The 14,902-nt window shown below is 46.3% G+C and overlaps 3 protein-coding genes across 4 annotated transcripts; all 3 read left to right on the top strand.

Annotated features, from left to right (window-relative positions):
• Positions 1-690: 690 nt before the first annotated feature.
• srsf3b (serine and arginine rich splicing factor 3b) lies at positions 691-4,805 on the top strand. Its single transcript, XM_079747887.1, has 6 exons — positions 691-830; positions 1,505-1,715; positions 1,823-1,960; positions 3,783-3,824; positions 3,999-4,085; positions 4,238-4,805. Exons 2-6 carry the CDS (start codon positions 1,513-1,515, stop codon positions 4,263-4,265), a joined length of 498 nt encoding a protein of 165 aa, XP_079604013.1. The 5' UTR covers positions 691-830; positions 1,505-1,512; the 3' UTR covers positions 4,266-4,805.
• A 746-nt stretch (positions 4,806-5,551) lies between these two features.
• On the top strand, positions 5,552-9,275 carry cdkn1a (cyclin dependent kinase inhibitor 1A). 2 transcript variants are annotated; one of them, XM_079747380.1, is made up of 3 exons: positions 5,552-5,678; positions 7,334-7,835; positions 7,953-9,275. In XM_079747380.1, the coding sequence occupies exons 2-3, from the start codon at positions 7,343-7,345 to the stop codon at positions 8,006-8,008; spliced, it is 549 nt and encodes a 182-aa protein (XP_079603506.1). In that variant the 5' UTR covers positions 5,552-5,678; positions 7,334-7,342; the 3' UTR covers positions 8,009-9,275. The 2 variants fall into 2 exon arrangements, with proteins under 2 accessions (XP_079603506.1, XP_079603505.1); XM_079747379.1 differs by lacking the exon at positions 5,552-5,678 and adding an exon at positions 6,861-6,884.
• Positions 9,276-11,958: 2,683 nt separating this feature from the next.
• tmcc2 (transmembrane and coiled-coil domain family 2) lies at positions 11,959-14,507 on the top strand (the record flags this gene model as incomplete). Its single annotated transcript, XM_079747672.1, has 5 exons — positions 11,959-11,979; positions 12,144-12,566; positions 12,882-13,579; positions 13,722-13,857; positions 14,208-14,507. The coding sequence occupies 5 exons, from the start codon at positions 11,959-11,961 to the stop codon at positions 14,505-14,507; spliced, it is 1,578 nt and encodes a 525-aa protein (XP_079603798.1).
• Positions 14,508-14,902: the final 395 nt, after the last annotated feature.

Genomic DNA, 14,902 nt, shown 5'->3' with positions numbered 1-14,902 from the left:
GGGTCTCCAAAATAAAATATATACAATGGACAACATACCGTACATGTAATACAAGATTGGACACTTCTGACTACGGTCACAGAATGCTCTGTGCGTAAATATACAGTGTAATATGTAGCGAACTGTATTTAATGGCAACCATGGGAAACCGAGAGCGCCAGCTGGAGGTAGAAGGCTGGAACTTCAGTTTTCTGTGAAACAACAAACACAAAATGTAAGTGCCTCTTATAAATGCCTTACAAAATGAGGCATTTATAAAAAAATATATACGGCTTAGATTTTCTCATGTTCATAAATACGGGCAGATCCAGACAACACAGAAACTATGTGGAAGATGGTACCAGGAAAAGGTGGACGTATTTAGTGAATTAACCATGGAGGAAATGAAATAAAGCACGAACCCTTTAATCAAGCCGGCCATTTCACGCAACGTTGGTGTCTGTCCCCGTTCCTGATTGGCTGCAAGAAAGCATGTGCCAAGGGTACGTTCGATTTAGCTGAAAACTAGCTGTTTTCATTATTTCTGCGGTGTCAGAGATCAAATTGTGTATGCTTTTCCTTTTTAACTCGTTTTTTAAGCCTACATGGTTGCGGGAATTAAGATACATTATTACCTACAATGTGTATAATTTGTTAATAAATATAGCTTCAATCAGAATTAATGTTTGGCCAAAATTGCACCGCTCGCCTAACATCCGCTTGTAAGACTTGATAAGCGAGTTCCTTATCGTCCCAAGAACTAGTTCTCGTCACGCCATTTCTGTTCACACACGACGACTAAGAGGAGCAGCCCAAAATCAAGATTTCGTCTTTAAAAGAATCCGGATCCGGTAATATTTTTAAGTCCAAAAGAGATATATCATTGCTTAATGGTTTGTGTTTGAGATAATACGAATGCGGATGCCGTATGACGGGGAATGTCGAAAGCAGTGTCTTGCTAATGTTAGCCTAGCTCGATATTGAATGGGGTGAATGCCATAGTAATGTTAGCCTAGCTCCACATAGAACCGTGTACGCAATGCTAATGTTGGCCTAGTTCTACATTGAACGGTGTTTATTCAATGCTAAAGTTCTCTTTATCTTAAAAGTAAGGTAGATGGTGTTTTTAGTCATTTTGCATTTCTCGACATACAAGCATAATGCCGAGTACGTTGTTGGGCAACATGCTATCCTGACTTCCAAGAAAATATGTCGAACGTGAATACGTACATGCAATGCTATGCTAGACATTGAATCCTTGAATTCAATGTCTAGCATTGCTCTAATGCTAGAGTGCGTGGTTCACGTATTCTTGATAATTTAACCCACAACATATTCCATGCTAGATAGTGTTGGGCTTTAACGTTAATACTAGGATCTATTGGATCCATGTCTGCCCAACAGATCTATATGTATTCCAATCCGACCTTCCATATTATATACTGGTCGAACTAATTGGTGTTGGTCACCCCATTTGGTCACTCTAAAATCCTTGCTGACCAATTTCCCGTGCATTCCTTTGTAGATCACACCATGCACAGAGACTGCCCCCTTGACTGTAAGGTGTATGTTGGAAACCTGGGCAACAATGGAAACAAGACAGAGTTGGAAAGGTCCTTCGGCTACTACGGTCCTCTCCGCAGTGTGTGGGTAGCCAGGAACCCCCCAGGCTTTGCTTTCGTCGAGTTTGAGGATCCCAGAGATGCCACAGATGCTGTCCGTGAACTGGACGGAAGGTATGCAACCGTTTCACAGTAGAATACACCAAATTACTCTAGCTGTATAATGCGTTTGGCCTGCTTTGACAGCCAGACTTGGTTTGTAATGGCTGCATCCTGTGCAGAACGTTGTGTGGTTCCCGGGTACGAGTTGAACTGTCCAGTGGTGAGAAGCGCTCCAGGAACCGAGGTCCTCCGCCTTCGTGGAACCGGCGACCCCGAGATGAGCACAGTCGCCGTCGGAGCCCGACGGCCAGACGAAGGTAAAGTCCCCTCTTTGAATGAGTCGTGTCCAGCGCTAAGAAAGAACGACTAATACTTCTGCTTCATTTCCAACGTTAACCCAATTCTTTTAGTTCCTGATTCAACTGTGCTGGTAATTTATGTAATTTAACTTTTTAATTGTTCGGAGCGAGTTCTGCAGTAAAGAGTCAAGTTTGTTTTCTACAGTAGGCAGATGTCATCTTCATTGCCATATATGATCATTTACTAGACATTTGATCAGTGATTGTAGTGGTATTTTTATGACTGGTTTCAGAATTTATTTTTAATAGATTAATACTCTTGGCTTCCCTTGGTACCAATGTATTCCTTTGGTGTACTAATGCCTAGAGATTTATACCTGAAACGTTCAAAAGCTTTTGCAGAAGCATTACTAGCTAAGTCAACTGGTTGTAGCCATGACCTCCTGTCTAATCGTTTGCATTACTATGGGGATGGGTTTGTGAAAATATAGTTGTGATGCCTTTTTTATTTTTTTTTAATATAATTTAAGGTTTACTTTAATTTTCCATCTATATTAATAAAAATGAACCCCGTTGCAGAGTCATCACCATGCCTCTTCTCACCACCCTCTGAGTCAGACAACTAGTCCTCTTTCAGCATCATCTGGCCACTGACCAGCGTGCCCCAATCAGCCTGGCTGGTGTCGTGTCACATGACCCAGGCCTGGCCAGTCGTCAGGTGGCACCAGTCCATGGGTCCTGAGCATGCCGTTCTCAACCTCCTCCAACCTTTACCAAAACGGCAGCAGCCCACCTCACAATCCCGACCAATCAGCGTTTTACGTCCCCAAAAGTCTACACTACAACCTACCTGCTGCAGCCTTCGGGTAACCAATAAAAGCAGGGAAACAGCCACAGCCAGCCCCCATCTGCCTGCCAACTAATCACCTTGCAGCATCTGGCCAGTCCCATTCAGCCAATTCCGCCTACCCGGCCGGCAGTCTGCCACCCTTTCGTCATATCTAGCTTGTTGAAAACAAATACTAGTAAGTCTTTCCTGCTTCATTCAGTACACTGCTGATAACGCTTTTGAAAATGGAGAGAGCTGGTTTTAAAAGGTTTCTTTTTCAATTTAAGTCGATACAAAATATCTCGAACCATCCCAATTTCCAGGGGTGCTATAATAGAAATGTTCTTGGTGTTCCCTAGGGTTCTGAGCAGGACTTTGAAGACCATAGAGACTAAACTACTCAATCCTGCTGAAAGTCCACCTCTTTTCCCTCATTTTGTGTTCTGCTGTATTTAACCTAAACATATTCCCTTATTCTACTCAGACTATATTGACTTGTGTGAATACATGTCAATGTATATCGACATATTGTAGTGCATGAATGAATAATTCTGGATAAAACCATGGGGGATTATGTTCAGTGTTTTAAGGTTCAAGTCACAGCATTGGCTGAATCTACTACAAACATAATTATTGTATTTTTCCTTGCTGGCTTGATTGCTGCACTTGTCTGGGCTGGTTATATATTTCCACCCAAAGCCTTAGCTCATAGATACAGAGCAAAGGATTCGCCGGCGAAAGACTTGATATACATGGTCCATTGTTGTGTTTATGTGTGGATATTGAGGTGATTTTGACACACGTACCCCCCCCCCCCCCCCCCCCCCCTTGCTTACTTTAAACGGCATACCATCCCTTTTAGCGTTTAATAAAGGGCAATCTTTATTGGTTTGAAAAAATGGGAAAATGACAGAGCAGGAGACATTTTTGGTTGGAGTGCTGGTCGAAAGGTAAAGGGTAAATTGTCCTTTATCTCCTAGTCTGATGTCCGCCTCCCTGTCCCTCTGTTAGATCGCCACGCAGCAGGAGAAGCACCAGCCGGAGCAGAAGCAGGTAAGGGGTCCACGGATGACAGCGTAAAGGCCAGATAGAGCACGCCAGTTTACCTTCTGTGATTGGACAAAAGTGTCGATTTGATAAATTTTTCAGATTAGGTCCTGATGTGTGTTTGCAATCGGAAGTTGTTCAGAGTAGTGTTTTTGACTGGTTGTATCGATTTCGTTGCAGGTCCCTTTCCAGAGACCGCAGAAGGGAGAGATCTATCTCCAGAGACAAGAACCACAAACCTTCCAGATCCATCTCTAGATCTAGGAGGTAATATCCTTTTTTTGTCTGGTTAAATATTTTCAAATCTAACTAGAATTGATCTCACTTTGAGTAACGCCCATAGCGTCTTCATCAATAATGGCCCTTCTGTTCTCTCCTGAATTTACTTGTGAACCAACTTGCCGTTATTCCCTCCACAGCCGTTCCAGATCAAACGACAGGAAGTGAGAATTCATGGATGTTGAGAACGAGGGAAGCTGTGGGAACGGTTGCATTTATTGGTCATGTTTTTACGTTGGAGTCTGTCTTTTTTGGGGATTTTTGTAAACAATCAAATATCTTGGCGTCTACACTTTATTTTTGTGAATGTAATTGAGTGTACTTTACTTTGAATGCGTTTGTAAATGTAGAAACTGTGGGGTGGCCGGTGAAATGCCTGATCCAGACCTGTCCCTCAGCATTCCAATTCACTTTTAGATCTTTTTTTTTAAATAAATCCACTGCCACACATGTGGCATGATGTGTTCAACGTTGTTTTTGTTGAGGCCCAACAGATTCTTTCACAATACTTAAACGGTTACATTCTGCTATTTGACCCCCTGTGAAATCGTGCTGTTTTACCGGTATGCGTCCAAAATAGACTTTTGTCAACTTTGTTCAAACGCCTTTCTTTTTGTTAGCGCTGAACACTATACAGTCTGTATACAGTTTCTTTGGGGGGATGGGGTTTGATATGCAATACGTTGATTAAAATGATTGTAGAAAGATGTTGTATGTAAGCCTACTACTTTTGCCAACAGATTTCCATGTAAAGCTATGAAGTCATAGATTATACTGAGTTTAAATAGGCAACTTAAATCCATATGCAACATGTTCGAAACCGTTTCATGCGGTGTGACAGCTCCATAGAGTTGATATGCTTAATTGCTTATGGGTTATCCCCTTTGAAAATATGAGCCGTGATACCTTACTACATTGTTAAGCCTATATTATGTAGGGGAAAGTAACTTAACGCTGCCCATTTTCGACTAATTGTATACGTTTTTTAAATGGACTTTATTTTGCTGGTCTAACGTGGTTTATTTAAATGTGTTTAAACGTTTGCATGACCTAAGAGTAAATGCCATGTTTATATAACACATTGTGAAATAACAGCCTTATAAAGCCTACATAAAAGTAAGGCAAAGTTTGGACACTTATTCCAAATTACGTCTAAACCACTCACAGTGAGTCACCACTCTTTCCTAGAAGCCGGATATATAAAGTGCACGGCCAAATTCTTAAAACGCATACCCAATGATGCATTGGGTTCCCAGACGCGTGTTTCGCGGGCTACTCTGCGTGATGCTCTGCACTGGAACGGCCCCTCACGTGTTTGGTGGGCTGAACCCACGTGTAGGACCGCCTGCTGGGGGAAATTGGTTTACGTTCCGCAGTCTACGCCCACCGACGTGCATACGATCTCTGGAATCTTGTGAGAACACTGAGGATAGATCCAGCTACGTTGTGTATCGTAATGAGGCGATTGAGTTACAATTTATTTGTTTTTCCTCTGGATATTTTTCTGACATTTTTGTGAAAGCTGAATTGTCAGATCGTTCTCGAAGACAGCGAGAAAAAACCTTTTCTTGGCTCTACATTGTAAGTACGCCACATCCTCAAGTATTTTTTTTTTGTTCCATATTCATGTGTTGAGATGAAGTTGTGTCTATTTACCAATATAATGTGAATAGAAATGCTAGCATTTGAAACGATCTCTCAAGATATTATCCTTACCAATCCTTACTATAAGTAATTAGTGTGTTGCCAAATTGTTACTATAAAACGTTATCTAAAAGTTTGTCGTAACAACGACACGAGGGTTTGGATACAAACATACTACACATACTACGCGTAGTTATGAGGATGCGTGCCCAAAACAAGAGACGGCCCACTTCAACTCATTTTCACTCGCACATGTGTAGTAGTAAGTTTAGGGCTGGGTCTATGACCTACTTCTGCGCGTCGCCCTCGCTGCTCTTCTCCCGCCATCCCCTTGAATCACTCCCCCCGGCTCCGCCCCTCGCCTTGGTGACTTGAAGATTCCTATGGACTTACTAGCGTGAATGACATTGCTTTGCTGGTGTTACGACTGGTTCAGCCCCCTCATAGCATTCATTCATGTACTGCATCGTTCCGATACTCAACCTGTTCACTCACAGTATTTTGTACATGGAGCGAAAAGTATAAAATACACACTAGTATACACAATACAGTATTCTGACACAAACATCGCTTTGTTTTACAAAAAAAAATCGTTTAATTCAAATTTTGATTTAAGATTGACTACATCGTTTAATTAATTATTCGTAGGACTTCAATTCAATAGTTTTAATCCGCCGTTATCCTAAATAATATAAGCATTGCAGTGTCGATATCATTCCCCTAGGAGTCGCATTCTTGCATATAGGCTTATTACTGGAGGAAACATTTTATTCTATAAATAATCAGTACATTAGATATTTCAGATCTCGAAAAGATAATGCATTGCAATGAATGACAATAAATGTCATTCATTGTATTAGTCAAAAAAGGACAAGACTTTATAAAATAGGTGCAAAACAGAAGCTCGTGGATGTTTTCGGAACGTTGGCGCCACCTAGTGGTCTTCGCTGGACAAGCGATAGCTTGACTAGCCGTAACATGTCTTCCGAGATTATGTTCAGGCATGTTTCTGTCTGGCGGTCAGGTGGGAGGGTCCAGGCTAGTGACTCATAGTTTCTCCTGTTTAAGGCTTTAAGTAGACCCGTGTGTAGTCTCATGAGTTACAGTACTCTTGAGTTTCACCGAGGACGCATCTAAACAATGGTAAGCCTTAATTAAATTTTACCTAACAATTGCAGGGTTATTTAATTCAACTTTATAAGTGATGATCCTTATTTAATTCAACAAATACATTGTGTGATATTACATGGACTATGGCAATCATTTACTTTAACCAAGATGACAGGCCATCATTTAATTTGTGTTAAACAGTACGTGGCTGTACTATCCATAAAATAATAAATGCTTTTATTGTCCGACGAAATAACCTCTCTGTTTATAGTTTTGAATTTATGATCAAACAAATACGACAAGTGCAATATTTATATTTTTAGATCCGAGGCGATAATTACTCTCTTGACTGTCATTTCCCCTCCTCTACCGGCTGACACACACACACTCATGGCGGGCTGATGTAATGCTTCCCTGTGGTTTTGGTGATGACTCCGCGTTCACCGACCCACCCATGCTGTCCTCCTGTGTGTTCCCTGCAGTGTAAAACCATGGAAACGCACCCGTCCATCCTGGGCCTGCGGAGGAAGGGCCCCGCCCGCCGCAGCCTCTTCGGCCCCGTGGACCGGGAGCAGCTGCGGGCCGACTGCCGGGCGGCCCTCCAAAGGGACCTGGAGGAGGCCTCTCGACGCTGGGGCTATGACTTTGTCGCTGAACGGCCCCTGGAGCAAGGGGACTTCCACTGGGAGGCCGTCCCCAGCGCCAAGGTGCCTCTTCCGTACCGGCCCTCTCCTCAGGGCTCAGACCAGGAGGAGGAACAGGGACCGTCGGGGGGGACCGCAGGACAGACCGCAGGACAGACCGCAGGACAGACGGCACAGCCCACCCCCATTGGGCTCAGCGCTGGGACGTCCCACGACAGCAGGGAGTGCGTCGTGGACGAGGAGAGGGTCCCACTCACGGCAGAGTGCTCCGCGGGGATTGAGAAAATGCCAGAGAAGGACGAGCAGGTCAGGCTGAAGAGGAAACAGACCAATATCACCGGTAGGTCCTGTGACGGGATAGGACCATGTGATGACCATCTGATGTGTGTGTGTGTGTGTGTGTTTGAATAGCCAATGTACTCACCTAGCATCCTCTCCTGTTCTCGGGTGTCTCCAGATTTCTACCAGTCCAAGAAGCGAGTGGTGGGAAAGCCAAGGAAGTCGGGTCAGTAATCCTGGCTTGGGTTTTCCTGTTGCCATGCCAGTATTCCCAGAGAACTCAGATCCTATTTTTCTCAGGAAAACCCCCGCTCCTGCGAGGACTCTGAACACTCGTGACTCGTGACGTGATATGGGCGCTTAAAAAGAGAAGAGGAAACAGCATGACATAAGAAACCTGCTCACAAGTGTCATGTCTGTGGTGACTCCAGGTTCATACAATGTACTGCTTTTTGTTGTTTCCTTCTACTCTGAGGGGAGGGGATATTTTTTCATCTCTGCCACTCGATGGACATCATCAGACGCATACCGCTAAGAGGGATTCTCACAGATCTACTGTACTGTATCGTAAACACAACTATGTTTTAATCCTGGCACCAGTTGGAGGAGTGTCAGTGATGAATTATTCTGTTAATTATCATAGTTACATGTGTAAATGTCCTGCTAGGGCACTTATACACTTTGTTATTTCCTTTTCTTCACTGGCGGACCATAGGGTGACAAGACGACTATCTTGAATCCATTCCGATTGTTTTTTCTAGCACTTCCTGTTAAGTCTTCCTAATGTGTGTCTTTTTCTATCTTGATGATCTTGTTTCCTGTGTCCCGACGGACGTAAGAGTAGTAACGTCAGAAGTACTGTCGTCACCCAAATCATGCCGTTGACATCTGAAGAGACCACCCTGTCTTTGTCTATTTTAGTTGTATAGGTTAGTATATTATTCCCTGTTGAATCGATCATAGCCTTTTTAAGTAGCAAGTATCATGCAATACAAAGCATTGCACATATATCCGTTTACTCTGATGTATAGTGGTGCCGTTCACATCAGAAATCCTTTATTCATCATGACACTATATTCTTTCTTTCTAAGCAAAATCTTTCATTTGGGGGAACATAGTGCATTTAAACACATACACAATGTCTTTATCTGCCTCAAAACTAAACAGGATGTTACTTTTTGATTTTAATCTATATCCGCTATCTGGTGTTTTGGGTAATCTGACTGTGGTAGGGGGCCGGAGGGCAAATGATTATCTTTAATCTTCAATTTAAATTGCTTTTAGACATTTAAAGCCCCAAAAATGACAGAAATTGACAGAAAATGGCCCCAAACAAACAAAAATGCACTTCTCTTTGATGGACCTTGACTACAAGTCCTAGACATTGTTGTATGTTTAAAGAGATGAAAATATATATGTTTATTTATTTTAAGAGATGTCTATTGTTATTCCATTGTGTACATTTCTACGAAATGTAAATTAAAGTTTCTTGTCGATGATATCCTTGACTGGTGTGCTCTTAAATACTTCACTGAAGGATGCTCTGGTAGAATGTGTGTGAATAGGTGCTCCCTTAAATGTCTTAAATGTAGTATAGCTCTGATTCATACTTGTCTGGCATAAACAACACACGTACAATATAAATAAGATCACACTGACCAAACCCTCTCATCCTGCTTGCAATAGCCCAGACCTTGTCTACATCTACTAGACACAATGAGCATGCAACTCGATTCTGAACAATCGCTCATTCTTCCATTGATTTATCCATGCATGATCCCTGGTTCAACGTGCCCTTTGAATCGGCTGCCTTTATAAAGGGCAGCAGGGACCAATAAACGGAGAAGATACGATTCACAGATTGGTACCAGGCCACAGAGACCCACCAGGGCCCGTCTGCAGTCTGCACCCCCGCTGTCAAGCAGCTATCCCACCCCCATCCCAGTGGATCATGCATGAGTATTTATTTGGGGGGTCTTAAGGGATAAAAGAGCCGTAATAGGCCCTGACACAAGCTCTGCGGTTTTCCCATCCCATCCATCCCAACCCACCCCGCCCATCCCCCGTCTCCCCCCCTCCCAGCCTCCCAACCGTGGCCTGAGCTGAACGGCAAGTGCACGCATGCGCTAAGCTCCCCCCCCCCCCCCCCTTTACCCTCCTCCATCATCTGTCCCTCAGCTCCAACATCCATTACAGGGCAGGATGGAGAGCAGTTGCATTTAGAAAAGGAAGCACGGGGAGGGAGGGAGAGCGAGAGAGAGAGAGAGACACACACACAGACACAGAGAGAAAGAGAGCGAGAGAGAGAGACACACAGACAGAGAGAGAGAGAGAGAGAGAGAGAGAGACACAGATACAGAGAGAAAGAGAGAGAGGGGAAGAGAGCGAGAGGGAGGGAGGAAGGGCGGGAGAGGGACGCAGAGGCAGTGGGAAGCGCTACACCGTACAAAGAGGAGAGGAGAAGAGAGTGCAGCGGAGTCACGGCGGAGACTGCAGACATCTTTGCCCGTCCACAATGGAGCGTGAAGATGTAGTGGAGCGATAGCAACGGCAGACATTGGGGAGGGTGGAAAACCTCTGAGCCGGGGAGGGGGGGCGGGCTCCTCTGTGAGCGCCGGCAGGGGGGGAGGAGACAGAGAAAAGGATGGGCCTCTGACACACACTTGCAATGGCACTGGCAGCCTTGGATTAAACAGTATGGTAACGTTTCCTAATTTATCTATTGTTGCTCTGTTACTTTTCCTGCTCACCCTTTTTGTGTGTTTTGCCTCAGTGCTTGTGTTTTGTGTACGGCCAGCCTCTCATTTCTCATGGTGTCGTAGACCTACCTACCGTATGTGTCACACCCCCCCCCCCCCCCCCCCCATGGTGTCGTACCGTATGTCCCCCTCCCCACCACCCCTACCCTCACGGGTTCATCCCTCTTCTCTTATTTTTCTTGTCTTTTTTTTGTTTTGTTGGTTCCCCAGACATCTGTGATCTCCATCACCATCTCCACTCCGCTTCTGCGCTGGCTTCTGAGCGTCTAAGCCATCATGGACCTCAGCCTGTGGTTTTGCCAACGCCGTTGGATGTGAGCATCAGCCATTGCTGTCTGTATTCATCCCTGTTGGTTCTCCTGCCTCTGATTTCGAAACATACACAAGATACGTTTTGAGGGTTTTTCTGCCTTTGTGTTACATGTCCTACAAGGTAGTTGTGTTCTGCGTTAGGCAACACAGGACTCTCGCCTGTGTCGACGTGTGGCTTTAGATGGCTAACTGAGAGGGACTGCAGTCATTAATTCTCCCTCTCTAACTTGAAGTACACCTCGCACAAAGACACTGCATCGCGCGGCCGGGCATCAGATGCCCTGTCGCGGTGCAGGGTGGAGGGATTAGCATCAGGGTGGTGTTTAGTGTCACTGGTCTGCGTGAGGTCCTGTCGGCTGGCTCTGATTACGCTGTTTAGATGTCTGTCTGGCTTGCAGAGGGTGGTTAACAAATCACCCATCCCCATGGCACCACAGACACACAGAGCGACCGCATGACACACATGAATGACAGCCTGCAGACCTGCTGTGTGGAGGGATTGAACACGCACAGAAGTGTTTGTTTTTGTTGTTGGAGGGGGTGTTACATTTGTAATGCCTGTAGAAAAAGTTAACAGCATCGTTTGTTTCGCCCTCTGACAGAACCTCTCTGTAGCGGATTGTATGTTGTATATCGAGAGAGCAGAGGATTGTTTTTATGATTGTAGAGCGCTCATGCATGTCCTTAAAACATGTATTGAAATGCATCAAGTAAGCATGAGTGGAAATCCTCTTGTTGTAGATTTTCCCTTGTTAGATTTAAAAGGACCAAAAAGGGCTGTGTATCCTAATTATCAGTGTACACTCTATTCCACTCCTGTTGTCCTGGTGTTGAAACTGTGCTTTCAAATGTATTATTTTGTTTTTCCGCGTGATTCAATACACGATTTTCAATGGATGCATTTATGCGAAAGACAACTGCATTGTGTAAAGCTTGATACATTTGCAGAACATAGTAATAATCTTAATGGACATCTTCATACGGACATCAATATATTGACTATGTATTAGGTCAATATTAACGTATTCCTAACTCCTCGATGGTATGGTTTCACTCTGGCTGTGCAGTATGGCTCCGTATACTTTGGGCTTTTCAACAGATTGAGGTCGCACCATGAATGTTTCCACGGAATGGGTGCTAGTGCACTCACAGCAGTGCATGTTGGTATCTGTAGTTCTAAAATGTAACATACATTCAAGCACACATCAATAAAACCTGCCACTAGTATCGAAGCCACCACGGGCCTGAGCTGACCTCTCTCTCTCTCTCTCCCCCTCTCTCTCCCTCTCTCTCGACAGCTGGATAAGAGTGAGGTGAACACTCTAGGACTGCCTCCCACCACCAGCCATGGTGGCTCTGACACCAACATCAGCGTGGACGGCGCAGCGGGGACATCAGCGGCGGCGGTGGTGGCGGCGGCGTCCGGAGCGGGGGTGGCAGGCGAGAGCTGCTCTGGGATCGTGGAGCCCCAGCGCACACGCGCTGCCCTGGAGCACCTGCAGCAGAAGATCCTGAAGATCACCGAGCAGATCCGCGTGGAGCAGGAGGCGCGCGACGACAACGTGGCCGAGTACCTCAAGCTCGCCCACAACGCCGACAAGCAGCAGGCCTCGCGCATCAAGCAGGTGTTCGAGAAGAAGAACCAGAAGTCGGCGCAGACCATCGCGCACCTGCACAAGAAGCTCGAGCACTACCACAAGAAGTTGAAGGAGATCGAGCAGGTGTGTCTTCCCCCCCCCGAGTAATAGCACAGAGTAGAAGGAGCACGTGCGTTCTCCTGTCGACTCGCGTGTGTGTGTGTGTAAACGAAGCAAATAATATATCCTATACACGTGTATGTAGACAAAGGCCTCACCCAAAAGTAAACATTTGGATTGGGATTGCAATTGGGTGCTACACATTTCCTTTCTTGAGGTTTCCCCCCTTTTGGGGGTTGAAGACGTAAGCCCCACTTAGAGCCTTAATACACTACTTAATACATCGTCATCATGTTGTTTAACACCCCATTACCCTTTGGCCATCCCTCTCCGCCGCAGAACGGACCGGCCCGACAGCCCAAGGATGTCCTGCGGGACATGCAACAGGGCCTAAAGGACGTGGGCGCCAACGTACGAGCGGGATTCAGCGGTTTCGGCGGCGGCGTGGTCGAAGGGGTCAAAGGGGGCGTGTCTGCGTTCACCCACACAGCGGTGGTCTCCAAGCCCCGGGAGTTCGCCAGCCTCTTCCGCCACAAGTTCGGCAGCGCCGATAACATCGCCCACCTCAAGGACACGCTAGAGGACGGTGTGGGCGGCACCTCGGACGACGCCCTCACCCCTCGCGCCCTGAGCGGCAGCGCCACCTTGGTCTCCAGCCCAAAGTACGGCAGCGACGACGACTGCTCCTCTGCCAGCTCGGGGTCCGGAGTAGGCAGCAATTCAGGAGGCGCAGGAGGAGGAGGAGGAGGAGGAGGAGGAGGAGGAGGAGGAACAGGAGGAGGAGGGACAGGAGGAGGAATAGGAGGGACCGGGGGAGGCATGTCGGGGTTAGGGCCCACGCTGGGCAGCCCCAGGCTGGACGGACACCACCACCACCACCACCATCACGTGCACAGCTCCTGGGACGCGCTGCTGGAGGGCCTGCAGGAGATCAAGGCCAGCCAGGCGCACATGGAGGACGCCATGGAGGACATGAAGAGCCAGCTGCAGAGCGACTACTCCTACATGACCCGCTGCTTGCAGGAGGAGGGATACAGGTAGGTCCCGGCTTGTGTATGCGTCAGGCAAGCCTAGGGCTCACCGATGCATAGCGCCGCTCCTTGCAAAAAAACAACAACACGCATTTCTTCTGGCTCTACCTGCGTTTTACATGATCTGATTTGGGTTTGTGCTGGTCAGGTACGAGAGGCTGGAGGAGCAGCTGAACGACCTAACAGAGCTGCACCAGAACGAGATGACCAACCTGAAGCAGGAGCTGGCCAGTATGGAGGAGAAGGTGGCCTATCAGTCCTACGAACGGGCCAGAGACATACAGGTAGCGAGTCGCTCAAAGTAGAAAGTCCATCAGAGAATTATATCATGATAGATAGTAGGTTTATCTCAATGATTTATTCATTCAGTGGTTTACACTCCCAACGGAAAGGTACTGGGTTTGATCCCCTCAATGTGCCCAAACCTACCTGTATACACCATCCTTAGACTCAACTTCTACCTTCTGCTCATAATGACATATATCTGAATCAGTATACTGTATCTATACATCGATCAGTCACTTAAATACATAAAGCGACATGTAATTATGTCATTCTCTATGTGTGTGTGTGCGTGTGTGTGTGTGTGTGTGTGTGTGTGTGTGTCACACGGGGCGTCGTACCGGATCCCCAGGAGGCGGTGGAGTCGTGTCTGACACGCATCACCAAGCTGGAGCTTCAGCAGCAGCAGCAGCAGGTGGTGCAGCTGGAAGGGGTGGAGAACGCCAATGCCCGCGCCCTGCTGGGCAAGCTCATCAACGTCATCCTGGCCCTCATGGCCGTGCTGCTGGTGTTCGTGTCCACGGTGGCCAACTTCATCACCCCGCTGATGAAGACGCGGGCGCGGGTGGCTGCCACCGTGCTGCTCACCCTACTGCTCTTCATCCTGTGGAAGCACTGGGACTTCTGGGAGCCGTGGTTGTTGCCCAGCTGAACACTCACATGACACACACAGAACGCACGCGCACACACACACACACACGCACACATACAGAGACAAGACTGCCATCTGAGAGACCCCTAGGTACACCCCTTTGAGGGGTTAGGCAGTGAAGATTGAAACAAATTCTGTTGGATTTGAAGGGGTCATTTGAGCTTTATGGACCAAAAACGCTCGGAATATATTGTATTGTGTGTTGAAAGTGAGGCTCTCATGTTTACAAAGACAAGGACCATTAAATAAAGAGAAAGAAAAAAAGCTGCCTGGCAACATTTAGCCACACTACCATTTTGTCCACTTGTTCTAATATATAAATGTGAAACACTCCATTTGACATCGCAAAAAGAAAAGACCATGGGAGGATGATGTTTTTTGGGGGATTTATTCAT

This window comes from Pollachius pollachius (assembly GCF_949987615.1).
Source record: "Pollachius pollachius genome assembly, chromosome: 12".
NCBI lineage: Eukaryota > Metazoa > Chordata > Actinopteri > Gadiformes > Gadidae > Pollachius > Pollachius pollachius.
The sequence above is the reverse complement of the archived record's forward strand: the minus strand, read 5'-3'. Positions and strand labels throughout refer to the sequence as shown.

What these genes read in the sequence shown, in the direction of transcription:
- srsf3b (XM_079747887.1), top strand. Translation starts at nt 1,513, where the DNA reads ATGCACAGAGACTGCCCCCTTGACTGTAAGGTGTATGTTGGAAACCTG. An exon ending in AGCCCGACGGCCAGACGAAG is followed by an intron (nt 1,961 to 3,782) that starts GTAAAGTCCCCT and finishes TCCCTCTGTTAG; the next exon opens with ATCGCCACGCAGCAGGAGAA. An exon ending in TCCATCTCTAGATCTAGGAG is followed by an intron (nt 4,086 to 4,237) that starts GTAATATCCTTT and finishes TTCCCTCCACAG; the next exon opens with CCGTTCCAGATCAAACGACA.
- cdkn1a (XM_079747379.1), top strand. An exon ending in GAAACAGACCAATATCACCG is followed by an intron (nt 7,836 to 7,952) that starts GTAGGTCCTGTG and finishes GGGTGTCTCCAG; the next exon opens with ATTTCTACCAGTCCAAGAAG.